General features: G+C 31.6%; 1 protein-coding gene across 5 annotated transcripts in view; it reads left to right on the forward strand.

Annotated features, from left to right (window-relative positions):
* tst (superkiller complex helicase subunit twister) overlaps positions 1-20365 on the forward strand; it is a 59098-nt gene that overhangs the window by 11926 nt on the left and 26807 nt on the right. For all 5 annotated transcript variants that reach the window (XM_076490675.1, XM_076490674.1, XM_076490678.1 and 2 more), the window contains exons 6-11: positions 2933-3138; positions 5296-5355; positions 6112-6258; positions 8624-8769; positions 9275-9421; positions 19751-19835. In XM_076490675.1, coding sequence (XP_076346790.1) covers positions 2933-3138; positions 5296-5355; positions 6112-6258; positions 8624-8769; positions 9275-9421; positions 19751-19835 — 791 coding nt within the window. The remainder of the gene's footprint in view (positions 1-2932; positions 3139-5295; positions 5356-6111; positions 6259-8623; positions 8770-9274; positions 9422-19750; positions 19836-20365) is intronic.

Consider the following 20365-nt stretch of genomic DNA (forward strand, 5'->3'; position numbering starts at 1 on the left):
AAAGTGCTTGGATGTCTAAGTGATAAAATATAATAGCACAATAATGTGTAACTTGTATGTACTAAAGTAAAATTTAGTTCAAAACTGCAAGTAGCATGAGTAGTTTACAGTTCAAAGCCAGAATTAGTTTTAGCTGTTAGTGACATGAGTAGTGTTGTCATTTGTACAAAACAAATTTTAACCCTTTTGCTATGGGCTCAGTATAATGTACATTAGTTCATCTACACATCTGCATGTATTAGTTATTTGCACCATAACTTTTGATACAGCAAGTATACCTTAACAAATTCTGGTAGACTTTTAGTAATGATTACAAGTATTTTGTATACAAAGAATCAGGTATTTTTAATGAAATATTTTTTTACTAAAGACTTGTTTGTGAAAATAGTTTGTTTCATTACTAGTGTAAAGTGATTTCATGTCATGGTTAAAAAACTATTTTTCATCCGAAAATATTATTTGCATAATCTCTAATACCTACTAAATACATTTCAAATGTTTGTTTTCAGTGAGACTGTATTATATATTATTTTCTATACCCTAACTATGTGGGATCTGTTACCTAACCAATCTCATAACCATCATAAAAAAATTGGGAAATAAATATAATTTTTTTGTTTTTTGTGCTAGAATGACTAGCTTTATGAGACTTAAGCTATATATTTACATATATTTATTACATTGACCTTTCAGTCACATCTCGCTAACATTACATATTAAGTATCCAGTAACATAAAACTGATCTTTAGTCTTTTCTGTCGTGGGTGTGTTTTAGTGGACTAGTATTTTGTAACTTACAATCATATTTCAATTATTATACATTATGTGTATGAAACTTTGAACAGAATGAAAACAAAATCTAACTCCTTGAAATCTTGGATCAAAAGAACATGGCAACCTTTTCACAGATTGAAATGGCTGAGAAAACCACTCTGGCAACATGCTAAGCTCTTGATTGATTTTTTGCATGTCCTATACTGTGCTAAGAGTATATAATAGACCATTTCAAAAAATGGATAGAGTTGAATGGGGCCACAGTGTTCAATTCAGTACATAAGCCATATTGTGGCAAAATAAAAATATATGCAGTTCTTATTTTATGGTCTAGCATGTCAGTATCAGAAATTTGAGTTCATAATTTGTACAAAACAAGAGACTTAGAAATTTGACATCACAAACATCTAATTTTAAACAGTGCTGCATTCAGCATACCACATGACTCACTAAAATCTATGTTTAGATGTGTTATTTTAATATTTACTTTTAAATTAAGAAATTAACTTGTACGTAATATTGAAGTTTGAATTATGACCTACAATTTGATTCCAAACTTATTGACGTAAATTCATAAAATAGTATTTCAATAAAATTTTGAATACAAGTCAACAAATGCAATGGCACGGATTTGACCATTGACCTATCGCAAAAGGTTTAAACTAAACTTATAATAATGTTAGAAAGAAGTCAAACCAAAATAGAACTTGTTACAGTGAACAGACTTATGTACATATGTTTAAAATACCAGTTTAATAATCATAACAAAATAGTTTTAACAAATTAGTATACTCTTGCAATATCAATCAAAAAAGCCAAGTATCAGTTGGTCATGCCCAAATTCTCTCAGTTTCGTGAGTTACTTCAGTCCAACTCCAATTTTTCTTTTATAATATGTTCTCTTATTATTGCTCTGTCACATTGTATTTGAATTCAATTGCTAACATAGGTATAGATGGTTCCTAAGTTTGGCACTTTTTCTTCTATATAAAAGTCTATCAAGGAGGGAGAATTTATACCAAGGATTTATTTATCACTGAGTGAAATTAATTTGCCATTTGATATGAAGAGAAGTTTTTAAATGATCATTGAGTATTTACCAGAAAATAATTGCAATAAATCAATGCTGTAACAAAAATGTTCTGTGGTTTCTTTCTGCACCACTGAGAAAAGCTTTGTTTTTAACTTATAACACAGAATTAACCAAGTATTTAGTTCCCAACTAAGACCTTATTCATAAATGATGAACTTTGGTTAACAATTGGATAGAAATCAATAAACCTGGGAACTAACTTGAAATTTTAGACTTCAATTATATTTTGATCCCAACTAGTCTATTCCTTAGAAACTCCACTGGTACTGGTTTTAATTTCAGTTGCTAAGTCATAATAATAAATTGGCCAAACAATGACCATACTTGTCCTGTCAAAATATTCAATACGTTCTCCCCCAAATTCAGTCACTTCATTGTGCTTATAAATCATTATTTGCTGATGAATTATCAGCATCACACACTTCTATACTCAAGCAAAGTGATTGTATTAAGCATACATACTTATCAGTCCTCAAAAATTCTTATCTTTATATATATTAATGAAATGCACAGGTAAATGCAAACAAGAATCATAAAAAATGAATAATTATTAACATTTTTTAATGAAAAGACACTGATAAAAAATTTTATTGTGGGATTTTAAAACTTAGAGACATGAGTTTATTCACCACTTTTCTGCTGGTGGTAGTGTGACTGCTAATACTTTTACCAACATTATGTTGGTGCAGCACTCACTGCCTTGTTACTTGAATGACAGTCAATCACAGCATAAGCAAAAACACGACTGTACACTAGCAAAAGTCATTTTTGCATAAAATGGGTGAGCAAACCTACAATGATTTCATCTTATGTCTATTTTATTCATTTGTCCCATGATTATTTACAATTCTGTATACGTGTTTAAGCACATACATTTATCTCCTTCGTGTACATTAAAAAAGGCTCAACATGAAATGAGCCTTTCTTCAGGTCAAGCCCTCATCAAGCTATTGTTTACAGTACTTGTATTACTAGTTTCTCACTGCATCTAACCATTTGATTGAATATTCCTGAATTAATATTCCCTATCAAATTACTAGTTTTTGAGATATTATTCCTCCTCAGGATTACTGTCAGTGCCACCTGGTTTCAAGAATGGAATGACCTTTGAAAAACCTGAACTGCCAGAGTCAGAAAAAGACACAAGTACAAAAGAAGTCCAGGTTTTGAACCTAATGGATATCATGTCTGTGGATGATGATTGGGACCTGCAAGCTTGTGTCACAGATACCTTAAAAAAAACTCCAGAAGAGTTTCAAGAACCAAAAAAAGTAATAGTTGTATAGTTGTTGATTTTTAATATTTTTTTTACTATGTTGCTCTTCCAGAAAGTTTTGTTTATGTTTTACAAAGTTTTGTTGTTTGTTTGTTTTTCATTTGCCCATAAATTATAAATATTCACTTTATTATATGACAGTTGAAATATCTCCTTGTTAACCTAAAAATTACCTAAGAAGGTGTGATGGAATGTTGTTTTCTACTTTATTTTAATAAAAGTTTTAGTACCCATACCAGCTATTTTTAGAATATATCATTATATGACAATTCTGTTTTCTTTCATATCTAGGTGAATTTCTTATTCATTGTAATGTACTTTCAGGCATTTTTCTCAGCTTAAAAATATAAAATTCAAGCCTTATAATGAGGTTTCTGTATTATTTCTTCTAAGGACTTTGTTTATTCATGGGATTCTTTTTGATAATTTCTTTTGTACCTTAAAGTGTGAAGGTTTCATTGTTAGTTGAGAATAACTTGATAGAAGGGTTTATTTTTAAACTCACTGAGAGTAAGAACTGTTTACTTAACCAGGTCTCTGATGGGACATGTTTATTGGGAAGAAAGGGCTACAAATAGGAAGGAGGATTTTGTACTTATGTTTTACCACAAGAAGATGCTGGCATGAATATTTGTAAAACGTTTAGTAGGAGTATATATATAAGAATAATAGTTTTAAATAACATCATTCTTTACTGGCCTGTTGTTGGTTTTCAGTAAGAAGAGTGTATATAACATTTCATCCATACCTTGCTTGTTGTATGATGCTATTGTTGAGAACTTGCCGATAGTAGTTACAGAAGAAAGGTGTTGATGATATCGTGCCATATACATTTTCCTTCCTGGAAGCTTACGTTGAACCATTTAGAAATAATGGCATAATTTAAATTATTATTTGTATTACTGCAACATAATACAACACATGCATATTGTTGGTAAATATTATCCAATAGCTACAGTGTTATGTAGTGTGAGGCTTATCTGTTAAGCATCTTTACAACAAAATGTATCTTCCTTCTTTGTACTTTATATGCATCTGAGTTTAAAAGATCTGTTCCTATTAGAACCCTATGGGGATAATTTTCATAAAGAAAGCTGCTTACAGAATAAATACATTTTAATAGAAAAAAAGATTTTTTGATGATCTGTTTTATCTTAATGAACAATTTTTTAATACTTTTGTAGTTATAAATTTTCAACTTTAGCACTTTATTCATTTTTTAAAGCATACTGTAAAGTCCATTGAACTAAGGCACCTGTCTGGTGAAATGATTAAACAATAAATAAGTTGTTTAATTATCACCATTCTTCAGTATTTGGTGCTTTCATATGTAATGGATAATGCCCCAAGATTTTTAACACTGAAGAGGTGACATCAAAACATATCTTATAATACTTCAAATTAATGATACCTTTCTCAGCCTTGTGTTTCTTACTTTAAAAGAAAAGCTTCTTTCATTTATCCACATTTTCTTTCAAGAAAACAATTTTAGAAAGTCTAACAGCCACCTGTCAGAGTTTAAAAATTAAAAAGTAGTCAAAGGTATGAAAGTATGACCTAAAAATAAGTCATACTGAGATAATGGTTTTATGTAACAGACACTACCCCACCCTAAATACTTAAAACTACAAGGGGGTAATTTTAAAACATTCCTCATAATGTTTCAAATGAATGTTGCCTTCCTCAGCCTTGAGTTCTTTGTTTTAAGATAAAAGCTTCTTTTATTTATCTGCATTTTCTTTTAACAAAATAATTTTAAACATCTGTTGAAAGAAGTGAATTAAAATGGGATCATAATTATGACAAATCTGACCCAGAAAGTTAAATCTTATTGAGGTGATGGTTTTATGCATGTTTGTTGGAAATCTTTCTAATCTTTCCCTGGCTATGTTGGATAGAGACATCATGATAAGCACTTGTATTAATTGCAAACTGTGTAATGTCATTCTATTGAAAAAAAAAAAGATTAGAATAAAAATTTTGCACACCTAAAGTGTTGTATAATGTTACAGAAAGCAGTTACTTTTAAAACTATTACACATAAAAAATACCAGTTCATAACTATAAAATTAAAAATGCAAAATGAAAGTGATACTTGAGGTGAAGTGTATTGCTTGAGAAGTTATGCATTTTAAAATAGATTTTTTTTCAGGTTTCAGTTGAAGCTGTTTCAGTAAAAGAAGAAGAAGTCTGGGAAGAAATAATAGAAATGGTAGAATATTGAACCAATTGAGTTATTTTTTGTTTATTTACTCTTTAAACCCAAGTGGATGCTACCAGCATCCAACCAAAAAACTTGATTTAGTGGTGATAACATCTGATAACATTTATGCCTTTTTGGTTGAAAGTTAATCCAAATGATGTTATTATGCACAAAATAAAAAAAAATTGAAGTTTTATAAGGTATGATAATAATAACTAGGTAATTATTAAATAATTCCAGTAGAACATGCAAAAAATTATTTATGTAAAGAATTTGGTCATATGTTTTTTTTAATGAAAATTTTGCATATTGGATCAGAAAAATTACTTTTTATTCACAATGAGTAACTATCAAACATATTTATTTGTTTAAATTTTACATTTGGAAAATTTCTTATATAAAAATCACAAAATAGATTGCAACCATTTCAACCATAACATGTAACTTAGATGTCAGTGTAACTTATCAAGAATATAAGATAGTAACAGTTTGTTAAATATTTTTTTTACCATAACTTAGACTAACAAAAAGGTTTACATAGTTTTCATTTGCAATGAAATAGAAGTTAAGGTTACTTGAAATATTAAAGACTGCAATCAAAGTTGAGGTGCAATGATTGTTTGAAATTTAATCTTAAACTGTTAATTTTTGTTTATTAAGTATATTTTTTCTCTGACAAGTATCTAGTGAGTAATTAGCAAAGATGTTAACAGTATGTCTAAGAATGCATTTTTGTTATAATACATACTCTTGTCTTGTTATTAGAAACCTTTGTCAGTTACACTAAAAATCGAAGATGTACCTTCAGTCAAAGAAACACTTCATTCAAGCACATCAGAGTGGGCTACTATGGTGAACACATCTGATACTGTAACAGATTTTGACAAGAAAATTCCCAACATGGCCCGAACAGTTAGTTTCTTACAGTTAATATTTCTGTTAAATTTTCTATTGTGAAATAAGTTATATTTAAAAAATTAGTTTCTGTGTATTTGTTAATATGCTGAACAATATACTACATGTTGTTAGTCTCACAATAAAAGATAACCTTTTAGAACAGATGAATGGATTGTGATATTAGTTTTCTTAATGCTGTTCTTATAACATTTCTGTGTTTTAATACCAAGAGAAAATCTTATAATGCTGTAATGTTAACTGTTTCCCTGATGACATCCTAACTCACTTGACTTGATTTGCACAATACTCATGCTGCCACATACAACAGCTCTTTGAATTTTAGGAAGTGGCATTATTGATCACATAAAAATAAAGTTTTTAAAATCACATGTGCAACCTTATCTGTTTAGCACACAGGATTAGTGGTATTCTCATATTGCAGCTAAAACAGCTGTTTACTACTGTGGTAGCAATGACAGTCCACAACACGAGTGTTACTGCTGAGTGTGCATTAGTCCAAATCAGGGACTACAGTCTACTTTTCTGAACTGTAATTCATGTAAAACAAAGACAGCAACTGGTAAAAGTGTATGCTTGTCCACATTTTTAAAGTAAGAATTGGCAAATACCACTGACTATGATTCAGTAAATGAATATGGAACCTAGTTAGTTGAAGAGATAAATATTTTTACAAGTCAATATTGTATTGCTGATATGTTGATATTATACAAGCAGACAACAAATTATCATATACACATATGCTACATCAGACTTGTTAAAATTGATTTGATATTTGTGAATAATATGAATAGTGGCTGATTTTACCATATTCTAATCATGCATTGGCTTTACTCAATATTTAATTATTTACACTAAGATCTTCACCCCTTAATTGCACAGTGGTATGCCTGTAGACTTACAATGCCAGAAAGTGTGTTTTGATACTTGTGGTATCAGAGCACATACACTATTGTGTAGCTTTGTGTTTAAAGTTAAACAAACAAACAGTCCTATGTCTTCCTTAAAGTTTTTGTACAATTAATAACTTTCATTTTGCACCCAATTTTGGCTACTTTTTCTACTACTGAAAACAACTGTGAATAAACTCTGGTTAATTACATGTCAAATATGATTTAGTAGGACAATTTTTAAGGTTCAGGTACTATACTAAAAAAAGGAGGCATAATAATTTCTTAACTTATATTAAATTGGGTAAGTGTGCAGCCTTTCCTTAAACTTCATGAATGTGCTGTCTTTGGTGGTAGACTAACTTATCCTGTGCATCCTCAACCATCAACATTGATTATCTGCCAATATCTTTATCCACTTACAAAAGAAAATTAAATTCAGGTCGGCCCATTTTTGTCAAATGTTAATAATCAAATTATATAGATAACATGTCTATACAGATTTTTCAAGAAAAAGAAGTTAAATGATTTTTTAAATTTGCTGTTTATTTTATTCACTACTTTGTTATACATTGACCCAAAAGCATTTACAAATCACACTCCATACAATATTCAAGCAAGAAAAATCACTCGCCTACTATCTTCCAATATGGAGAATTGCACAATATTTTTTCCCAGAATTTTTTTTATTTTATTAATTATTATTCATTGGTTGAAACTATCACAATACACACTTTGGAAACCACTGGTTTGTGTATTTCAGGAAAAACGTAATTTATACTCTTAACAGCTATATACAATTAGTGTGTATAATTTTCACTTTACTGTTTTGATAAGTTTTCTTGAATATGGAAAAACTTATTAATACAACAAATTTAAAACAAAGCTGTCAGTTCATTATAATCATAAAAATAACAATGAAGAGTTTATATATTATATCAATATATTTATAACTTTTGCTGTAATTGTTTTCACAGTTTTAAAAAATCAATCTAATAAATCATAAAACACATTTGTTGTAAAATTTACTCAAGAATTTTCTTTGGTAACAAGAGAATATCTTTAATCACTTTCTTGAAACACTTTCTTATAATTTATTTATAAATAAACTGTCCCATTCATCAGGTTTAATCCAAAGCTCAGTATTTTCACCATTTAATGTGGGTATGAAGATTCTGTGGTCAAGTTATTAGATGTTTTCTTAAACAATAAGCAGATCAGTTGATAGTTAATAAGTCAAATATGATGCTGCATAGTTCTGAATAATGTTTGATCCATTTCATTTGTAGAATTGTATATAAAAAAACTCATTACAAGTGTTATAAACTCTTCTTTGACTTAAATAATCATATTTTTGAAAAGACTAGCTTTATAGGTATTTTATTTAAATAGAAAATTATGAGTTTTTTGAGAATTTGTAGAAAGATTTTATTGTACAGAACATTCATTGTGGAGTTTATTTGTTTTTTCAGTGGGAATTTGAGCTTGACACTTTCCAAAAACAAGCCATTCTTCACTTAGAAAACCATGAGAGTGTCTTTGTGGCTGCCCATACCTCTGCAGGGAAAACTGTTGTAGCTGAATATGCTATTGCTCTTTCAGAAAAACACATGACAAAGCAAGAACTTTTTCTGTGTTTTAGTTACTGAAAATTCAATAAACATGTTACAAATTTTAAGGAAGTTTAATAAAAATATATTCATCTTAACTAAATATTGATCATTAATATTTCTTTTAAATATTAGTGTCTCAATTGTTTTTCTGTTAGAGCTGTGAACATTTGTTCAATTTGTAATAATTCCTCTGTGTATTTCCTTGAGATTATAGTCACTGAGTTTTTCATGTATATTTACAAAGAAACAAATTTTCAAACACAAACATGTAATGGACAGTTGAATTAACAATGGGAGTATATTTTAAGGTTACAGAAAAACTGAAATTCAAATGAGAGTTAGATGACTTTGATGTAATTTCATAAATTATAAGTATATTCACATGAGCTATCATATTTGCAAATGTACTGAATATCGCAAGTTTTTTTTTATTTTTTAATGAAAGTCATAAATTAATTTTTAAGTAATAGAAGCCATAATTAAAAGTTTATTTATTTTTCCCATTTTTAGGACAGTGTACACATCTCCTATCAAGGCCTTGTCTAATCAGAAGTTTCGTGACTTTCGTGAAACATTTAAAGATGTTGGACTTATTACAGGCGACTTACAAATAAAGCCTGATGCTAGTTGCTTGATTATGACTACAGAAATTTTGAGGTTAAGATACTTTTTATTTTAATTATTGTAATCTAGTTTTACTCTACATTTTATTAATACAGGAATACCTCACACGGTGAGGTTAATGCAGTGGAAAAATACTATCACATTGATTGAATCAGCACTGAATGGGGAATAGTTTCAATAGGAAAAATAATGATGCGGGGTATCATGAGGAATTTTTTGCAGTAAAAATAATTAAGCCTGATTAGTTAGAAAAAAATAATAAATACAAATAGTTATCAGGTAAAATGAAAAAAGAAATTAATTGATAAACTTTATTTTGAAATATTAAAACAATGAAAGTTTTATTTTAAAAAAATGAAAACTAAAAATTTACTGATTAAAGAAAAATCTATCTAATCTAAGTTGCACCATTTTCTTTTTCTTTGTAGAGTTGTCAGTAACATTGAATGTCATTTTCGTTGGGCATTAATGCTGTGCTCCATGCCTGTATCAATTTCCACTGCCCTAAACATTTTTTCAATTTCCTATAAGAGACATTCTCTTTCCTGCTCTTCACTAGCACTTTTGTTACACTCTGGATTTTCTTCTTCTTCTTCATAGGTCTGACCTTGGTCTAAATTAAGGAGCATATCATTGTCGAGAACTTGAGAATGTGCATCAGTGCACTCTCAAACATTAGCCACTTCCAAAGGCTCGAATCCACAATTGCGTCCAATTTTCACAATGTCTTCAAAAACATCCCTAATTTCAGACTAAAAGCTGCAGGAATCGCTTGTGCAATGAGACAGAATGTGCTTCCATACTAATCTCATGTTTCTCTTCCTAACTTCAAACCCATGCTTCATTGATGTTTTCAATAGCATTCCTAATGTTGTAATTTTTCCAAAATTCAGTCAAAATAGTGCAACTTCTCTAGTTGTAGCCTCTAATGCTTGAGAAAATGTTTGCCTCAAATAATAAGCTTTAAATGTCTCAATGACACCTTGATCCATTGGTTGCAGTAGAGATGTTGTATTGGGTGGAAGAAAATGAATTTTGACATTTTTATTAAAGTCACAAAGTCCTGTTGGATGGTTGGATGGCATGGTGCATTACCTAATAACAACAAATCTTGAAAGTCCAAGTTATTTTCTTTGCAGTAACATTCAATTGCAAGACAAAAATAACTTTTTAACCAGCCTTCAAACAAAGTTTTCATGACTCATGATATTTTATTTGATTGCCAAACAGCTGGAAGAGTCTTCTATGCACACCCATTAAGTGCTCAGGGGTTTTTGTATGATACAAAAGCATGGGTTTTAATGTAAAATCACCAGATACATTTCCACCTAACAAAAGTGTCAAATGATCTTTTGATGCCTTGTAACCTGGCTGACTTTTTTTTAATTTTCTGAGAGAAAAGTTTAAGAAGGCATTTTTTCCCAAAATTTTTTCATCACCATTTCAAATTTGGTTATATTTGTACCCACCTTTTTCAATAATTTCTATAAATTCATGAGGAAATTTTTCAGCAGCATCTTTATCTGAACTTGAACTTTCACCTACAATATTATGAATCCCTGAGTGTTTTTTAAAATGAAATAACCAACCAAAGCTTGCCAAAAATGTTTTATTAGTTGCCCCTTCTCCATTGTTTTCCTCTGTTACATTTTCTTTAAGAGAGTTGAAAATACTCATAGCTTTCATTTTAATTTACATTTGACTTAAAGAAATTCACTTCTAATTGCAATCATCTATTGATGTTGATAGCAGACGTTCCATATTCACCATAGAGATCTCCTTTTCTTTACGATTGTTTTTGAGGCAAAACGGTAGTCATTCCATATTCTTTGTACTGATTCATTTATTCCTTTATCTCATGTGAGTTTGGAAAATGAAATGCCTTCTTCATGGCATTTGATGATTTCAAGTTTCTGTTCTAATGTCAGCCATTTACATTTCTTTGGCTTGGTATCATCACACTTTCTTATTTCACTCATATTAAAGGGATCTCTGAAAAAGAGCGCTGAAAGGATACACCCATGCTTAAAAAGAAAAAGCTGAACTTAGACTGTCACTGGAAGCAACTGATGCTCAGATTTATACTGTATAGTATATAAATGTGCATTGTATAGGCTTGCAGAAAGATCTAGAATAAGCGAGTGATGCAAATTCATGGAAATCATTCTAGAAAGTTTTAGAAAAATGCTGGCCATAATAAAAAGGACCCAGAGAGTTGTACATATATAAATATATCTGCATTATTATGACTCAATCGGTAATAATTGAATCGTCAGTCACAAATTATAAACCACACTATAGTGAATCCTGTACTGATTGAAGCCACACTGTGCAAGGTATTGCTGTATATACATATGAAAAAAGAAAAACCTCACTTGCTTCGTATTCTAATAATGATAAATAGGGTTAAGACTTTATACGTTCATTATAATACTTAAACAAAAAAAAAAGTAAACAGTTCAAATTTCAACAAGCAGCAGAACTCAGAACTCCTATAAATTGACTAGTATGCTGTCTAGTAGTCTTAATATGGCTTAGTTACAAACATCATGTTCCTAAGGAAGGTTGTAGTAAAGCCTATATGGCAAGTACATCTGTAATTGAAACATCATAATGAACAACCTCTTATATCAGAATGAAATGAATTTGATAACACCCAAAGTACAAAGAACATCAGTGATTAACTGACTCACATTGAGTTTGTTGTAATCCTGACTCTGAGAACACAATAGGAGAGGGTTTACTGGCTTATTTACAGTTCAGTGGTTACAGTAAAAATTGTCTAAGATAACAAAATGAGTGAAGGTGTTTATGATGTGTCTGTACAAAATCTAGGCTATTTCAATCATCTTGGTTAAGATGTTGAATACTAGTTATCTTTCCATGGTAATTGAGATTTAGTGGTATAGGTGTACAAAGTGTGAAAGTTCTTATGAACGTACATACAGAGATGCCAACTATTTCAAATGACTGAGCGTAATGATTGTAGACAGAGCCCTTTATCATTTGCGGCTACTAGGCTTGACCAATGTCTCTGAGCTGTTTATTATTATATTATTATTATAACTATTATTATTTATTACTGCTATATATTGCTCATTTATGACTGTGTTTTGTGTATTTAATAAATAAATTTTAAAAAATTCTTTTGGAATTATGTCTTTCATTTAGTTCAGAGTAACAAACATACTGGTAAAACAACATTGAACATGCACAAACAGTAAGCAAGAAAAGCCTTTGTGTAAGGACTAGTTTATATCAAGTTTATGACACTTATTGTAATAGTTTTGCAGCTGTTGCAGCCATTGCTTTCATGAGAATGTCTCTGGATGGTTGGGAGTTATAACAACATTGTCTGCATACACATCATGTGTGTTATAATACTGCTCAAAACTGAGGTGCTCAAGTTTGGTCTGAACTTGCTTTTGTTTTTAGTCACTAAACTAAATATCCTTTCACTGTCAGCATTAGAATGGAAGATTGTAAGAATTCCAAGCATAACCCTACACAGAAAGTCATACTTCTGGTTACCATTTCCATCCTTAACTGTAGACAGCTGAACCCAAAATTGTCAACATTCAACTGAAGGACAGTTTTTGAGAAAGTATCAAATTGATAGTTAAAATATTGCCCTTCCAACTTGTCAACAGTGTCGTGCTCATCTGTATGAACAAGGACAGGATACCTGTCTCTGAAGAAGCATAGAGAAGAGAAATCTTTGCTGGCTTTCAGTTTTGGATCACCAACCTCTGCATGAATCAGAAGTTCATTATTTAGAGGGAAATGTTTCATTATGTAATTTGTAGCTCGAATATAGTATTTTTTGACATTGGTGTACAAGCTGATCAGTTCCAGGTCCTTTTTATATTTAATAATGTATTCCTTGGCAGCATTTCCAATAGAAACTGCCTCATCAGATTTGTGTAAGGATTAATTGTTGCAGTCAAGTTCAGTGATGTTGCTTTCAAGATATTCTGGCTTAATGTATCTGACAAGTATATTTTTAACTTGTGTAATCAGAGTTATATGCATACTGTGTATGCAAGGTTCTTCTCTTTGCAATATCAAATTGGCTTGCTCAAATAGAGGAATTGCAGACTGAAGAAAAAGACAAAATAACAAGTTCGTTTTGTTGTCAAGAAAACTGTTAACTTATCTAACTTGTTCTGCGCATAACTTTTCTTGGTTACTTCCTTGCTAGCTTTCGTTTTCTTCTCTTTTTTCATTGATTGTTTCTTCTTTAGTTCAAGGTCAGACTGCCTAAACATATATTGAGTTATATCAAATATTTCTTTGTCTCCTTTTCGAGACTGTTGTCTTGTGTCCCTGTGTGGCTGAGAGGATATCCTGACTGTTAAAGTCTTGCCACCTGACTGAGCTTATGTTTAAATCCTTTTGAATCTAGTTTTTCCTTTTCACAATGAAAATACTTCTTCAACGGCTTCCACATGTCCAATATTCTGTTGAGGCACACCCCAAGTGATAGCCATCTTGTGTTAATAAGTTGTAGAATTTTTCTTGTTTCTTTGTTATACAAACCTTGAAACTCTTTGAAATGTTGTTTTCTGCTAGCACTTTTGTCCAGAAAATAGTAGATATCTATTAATATATCAGAAACTGAGCAGGGCAATTCTCTGGAAGTTTTCTGGGCAGCAATATTCATGAGGTGACAGGCACAGCCCATGAAGTAAATGCCAGGCTGTCGTTTTGAGATGTGTCCCATCACACCTTTACCTATACCAGACATAGCTGAGGCATTGTCTGAAGAAACACTAAGACAGTTTTCCCATGGAATTTTCCTCTTTGTCAGTTCATGGTCCAAAAGCTTGAAAATATTCTCTCCCGTTGAAGCTTCTTTCCATTCCACCATTATCAAAAGAGAACAAACAATTTTTCCAAGCAAAAGGTCAAGATATCGTACAACCACTGCATACAGTTTTGAGTCATCCATGTCTGTGAGTCCATCTGTGGCTATACTGTAAACACTGTTAGTTAGTATGTTGAAATCATTTTGTCATCTTCACAACCCAACATTTGTACAATGGTTGTATTTTTGGTTCTAGCACAACCATATTTTTTCGCTATATCAGAGTCTGGGAACATTTTTCAGAATAGATGCCCTGCATGATCGGCTACAGCTAGGGGTATGTTATGAGCAATGATGAATTGCGTGAACATCACTTCTGCATTTATGGTTTCATATTCTGAATTCTTACTCATAAATGTCGTTATCTGCATCGTTTCGTCTTTGCCTGAGTGTTTTGTTGGTGAGATGCCGATTTCGTATGTCTGGAACAATCGTTTATTCTGCCATGCACCATAGAAATATCGATGTGACAAACTGTACAAAATGCATGACTGTCACTGACTTTTGATGCAATGACAGGATATTTTGCACTATACTCTTTCCTAAATTTTTGATTCACAGTTTTAGTCCTTTTAGATTTGCCAGAAACAAGACAATCTGGTGAACGAGGCCTCTTTTTTTTTTCCAACTTGTGAACAATCGCATTAGTGTTTCTATGCCGCTTAGAAAATGAGAAATAACCATATATGTGAGCGCTGATTGGCTGACAAGCACTGATGACATAACTATGGATTCCCCCATGAACCCAGTATGGAGAAGCACAGCACTCAAACTCTTGGTAGATGTCAGAGATACAAATATTTTTTATTATTTCAAGCACAAACATGATTATTACAAGTAGCCATTTGGACTATGTCTTTTATTTATTATCAAAATTTATTTGTATCTTACTAGAAATTTTCTTTTCACCCCTTTCAAGCCCTGGGGGAACAATTTATCACTTTATTGTATAGGCCTATATAATATATAATAAGTTGGGAGTTGCAACAAGTAATATTTGTCTGTATGAGTGTATAGTCATAATGTATACACTAAATTCGTAATTATTACGCTCAAATCATAATGGTTGGCTTCTCTTTATATATAATAATACTATTTACTTATAAATGCATAATTTTTAGTTATTTATTTAAAATATTTACAATAAAAAAAGTATATAGAAAACAATATTCTGGAATGATCACTTACCTCCATTTGCAGCTAGAGATATTCTAAGTTTCACTGCCCTCTTGTGCACAAATGTTCACTCACAAACCTTGAAACTCCCACGTGTATTCCACATGGTTCAGCTGCATTTAAACATGCAAATCAGCATGCAACAGTCTTCCACTTGTTTGAGCACAACAAACCCTCTAACTGACTGACTGTGCATTTGAACCCAATTTTCACTTCTCAATTTGGCACATCGATGCTAAGATCTAGTGCTTAATTTCAATTTTTTTTTAATTTAATGCATGTTGAGAATATTCAGTTACTGATTTTCTCATTTACAAGTGTTGTTTATAATCCATTGTTGACTTGAATTTCTTTATTTGATTGCAAATCCTATTTCTTACTCAGTAGCTGGTAGTCAGTCAGTATATATGAGTTTACAATTTAATATTATAACTACAATGGCTACTGATGGTACTGACATTCAGTAAACTGTGACAATGGCTGCAAGTGCAGCTTTATAAGTGGAAGTGTCAGCTATAGTGTGTATGAAGATAGTTTCTTTAATGTGAGCCAAAGGATCTTGAGATCTGTAGGCAGTTCTGCAGTTACTTAAGGACATAGATCAGGATGCTGTGGACTTGGACAGCATTTTGCCCCTTCCTTTGCCCCTGTTGAGGCACCTGAACCTCAAAGTTTTTATGTTTGATATCGCAGGTATGTTGAGTTCCAATACAATACTTACCTCTACTCACAAGATTAGCTACTCTTATTCACTGCTGCCCCCTTGTATGCAAACATTTTCTTTATGCATGTCACAGGCCTTCCATTCCACCCTACTGGAATCAAATCATTCAAAAACGTCTCTCATGTAAATCATCATGCATCACTTCACCACCAATAGGAGTGCGATATATTCACATGATGCATGTGACTTCTCCTGTACACCTGTACTGAACTGTCATTTCTCATTGGGCAGCTTTTGTGCTTGGACATGTTTCACACTTGTCTTTAATAAACTTACAGAATGGTTTTCACTTATATTATTTCCAAGTTTATTTACTTTATTTAAACTCAGTTTATTGCAGTCATATTACTTATATTTTTAGTTTCTGTTTTGAATCTTTTTTGCTTCTGAATTCTGAAGTTCATGTTACCATTTCAGGAGTCACACCTGCAACTAGTGCAGTACCTCAGGTGTAGGTGATCTGACAGGGGATTTATTGACATTTATTCACAAAGTGGTTGAACATTACATGGGTTAACCTCTATCTTCAGACCTTGCCCCAATTCCTCCTGAACATGTTGAGTCTGTTTAGACAAGCAAGAATCACCTATTTTTACCATCTGATTTTGCCCTGCTTTCTCCTGCCCTGCCTGTGGAGTTACTTTGGCCTTTTATGGTCTTTTTGGAATCGTTTCTCAAATACGTGATGTTTTATTCCTTGTCCCCTATATTCTGTGAATTGCATCTTTCCTTACTGTATAATCATTCTTCCCATTCATATTTGGTACCCCTTCCACAGGCATGTGTTGATCATCTTGCCTCGCAATCAAATGACAGGATTAGCATTCCTCACCCCACGTGGGCTTTGGATCTGTTTGCTCTTGCATGTCATCATGCAGACTGTCCAAGTAGCTGAGTTTCTCAAATGGCTTTTAGACCAATGATCTTTAGATTGCTTTATTTCTTACTTTTCATTTCTCCAGATACTGTTGAGTTTTTGCTTACCCCATCCTTAACATGTTATTGTGTTTCTTTCAGGTTAATCATCTCCCAGACAGCCTAATCTTCTTGACAGGGATATTGATGTGATCAGCCATTCCATCACTTTACCATGTTTGAACCTATTTTATTGTGTTCCATGTTTCACCTTTCTCTTAAAACACATTTCCTGATTTGTTTACCATTGACATTTCACATCACTCCACATATCTTCTCATTTATTTGAATCATTCCTTCCTCATTAAAACCTCAGCAGGTAGGAAAGGTAACTACTATTTTTCATAGTATCTAAACTCTGCACTGTGAGATCTGTAATGTCTATCATGCCTGCTGTTGAAATGAGGAGTTCCACAAAACTGTTTGGAATTTCATCCTTGCAGAATATTATGTCATACATATGTTCAAACCAGACCGTACAGTCATGGACTAAAATGAGTAAAGCAAAAATAAATTGTTGCCCAACTCTTAACATTCCTTAGATTGCCAGAATTGGGAATGATCTACTTGGTCTCCCATTGCAATTTCTCTAGCAGTGCATTTCTCTGGACTGTTCAATGCATTTCTTATCCCCCCCCCTCTTTTCTTACCAGCTCACAGGTGTTGAGGTAATAGATCATGGAGGAAGAATCCTCCTGATTGTGTACAATTCCATTCAATCAAGAGTAAAGCACTGAGTGTATACCTGTGTGGGACAAGTGACTATCCTTCTACCATGTGTCTGATGCTTTTTTATCTAAATGCAATCAGGTTGGACTGGAGTTTTTCATCTATTTTATAGTTTTCCCCTCTGGCTGGGAACCATCCCTCCAACAACCACCCAGATGTCAGTTTCTTAGTGACTGGTTTTGGCTGGAGTTGGATTTGCACAATTTTTGAAACAGAGGCTTCCCTTCTGATTCAGAGACCTGAGGTGAATTGAGAAGGACCCTTCTCCTACCATTGAGCAGTCAAGTTCCTCTCATTGCCAATGGTCTAGATTGAAGTTGACAGTACTGTGTAACATACTCTAGCTACTATACACACTTTTCTCCTCCTTAGAGATTTAGATTTGTTACATTGTTTCATCTCACCTGTTGGTTCTACATGGATGAAGAATTTATCTAGTTCAGGTGTGATGTAACCTCCCACGAGTGTGTTTTCTCTCTATAGAAAACATCAACTCTTTTGGTGATCTTCAGATGCCTTTAAAGGCAATTTTACACTGGTCCACCTGTTCAATGTGGGATACTAGCTGTAATTGTGATTGGAAGTATATTATTACATTATAAATTAATACTTTCCTACATTAAAAAATATTTTTTCTATAATTACTTACCTCCTGACTTCCAGTTTGTTCTTTTGTTGTTGTTTTTTTTTCCCCTAATTTTGAAGAGAAGATTGGATTGAACTACATGGAAAGAGCTAGCTGTGATAGGAATGTTTGCCACATTCCTGTTGGTAGAGGACTGTAGCATGCTAATTTGCATGCTTAAATACAGCTGAACCACATGATATACAGATGTAATTAGGCAGGAGTTTCAAGGCTAGTGGCAAGTGGAAGTATCTGTTAGAAATATATTTTCATTTTGGAAAAATATTAACGTCTGTAGTACTTAAAATAATATGAAACTGATTTATACACATGCATTATACTTGTTAAGATTTATTTATTTCTTCAAATGAAGGGAATGACAATTTAATTTCTAAGATGCATCTTAGAAAACCAAGAAAAAAATTATCACATTGCTATATTGGTATACATGAAACCACTGTGCTATCTAATTTTCTAACTAAGCTCTATGTAAGTTTAAATAAATCTTTTTTTTGTTCAGAGCAATGATTTAGTCACCACACTTAAACATTTCCAATGAAATTACCAGTTCCCCATTCAACCCAATTAAAAATGACTGTCAACTGTACATAGTTTTGAATGTGTTCTTTCTAATGATTGTGAATGTGCACTTAAGAGAAGTAAGTATATGTGAGTGTCAAAAGAATAGTGGGCAGAGTTACCCTGGTAGGTGTGCAAAATGTACTGGTATCTCAGCAAATCAAGAACATGTGTGGTTCTTATTTTATATTCCATCTTGTAAATGTCTGAAATTTGAGTTTCTAACTTGTTAACCACTACTGACTTCATATGGTAGACATAATGAAATATTAACTGAGCAGTGAGCCAAAACAAGCTATATGACACACAAAAAAGTGTATTTAGCACTTTTTAAATATTCATTTTGAATTAAGAAATTAAAGTATTAAAATTTAAATGATAAACTATAATGTGATGCCAATTTTATTGACATACAATGATGATAAAGTTATCTAATTATATTGTAAAAGCCACTCTAAAAGTTTATAACATGCACCCTTTGACCTGCTTGTAGCAAGTGTTAAACCTACTAACACTCTGCAGAATTTCTGTTATTCTAAGGACTCACAGTGAAGTTGCCATATCGAGCAATTTTGAAAAAAATATTTGTTTTTTTATTTAAATCTTGTGTAACCATATTGCAAATGTTTTAAAGAATAACTTCACACACTTTAATAATGGTCTTATTATTGCAAATTTATATACTTGTACTTTATTTTTAGCATATTTGCAAGAGATGTTTGAAAATAAAAATTTTGTTTCTATTAGATCTATGCTTTACAATGGATCAGATATAATCAGAGATGTAGAATGGGTAATATTTGATGAAGTTCATTACATCAATGATGCAGAGGTTAGTAATGCTATAGTCTCAGTTTTTATATTTACTTTTTAGATGTGCTGATATCTTGTTTTTACTCTATTATTGATTAAATATAGGGTGTTTTAGCAATAATTGGACTAAAGATTAAGAATTCACTGCCCAATTTCATATAGTTTTACTGATGAATTATTCTTTTTTTGACAAATGTAGAGTATTGTAATAATTTTACTTTTACAAAATTGTTCCCTTTCAGAAAACATCAAAGAGAATCCTCTATATGCTAAATTCAGGATATTTCAAGCTCAAAGAAAATAAATGATTTTAATGCAAGGTGTTTTAGAAAGGAATTTATTCATAAATTTAACACTTCCTATTCTTAAAGATAAATATTTAATAAAAGAATTAAAATATATTAGTGGTTTGCTAAAGATAAAAGAAAATGCACCTTTTAAATAGAGTAGATTGGACATAAATAAGTAAATTCTTTTGGAGTAATGCTTCATGTGAAGTTGATGTTTTAGACATGTGTTTACTCTTTCATTCCAAATGGGTGTTTCAGT

Source organism: Tachypleus tridentatus, chromosome 2 (genome assembly GCF_004210375.1).
Source record: "Tachypleus tridentatus isolate NWPU-2018 chromosome 2, ASM421037v1, whole genome shotgun sequence".
Lineage (NCBI taxonomy): Eukaryota > Metazoa > Arthropoda > Merostomata > Xiphosura > Limulidae > Tachypleus > Tachypleus tridentatus.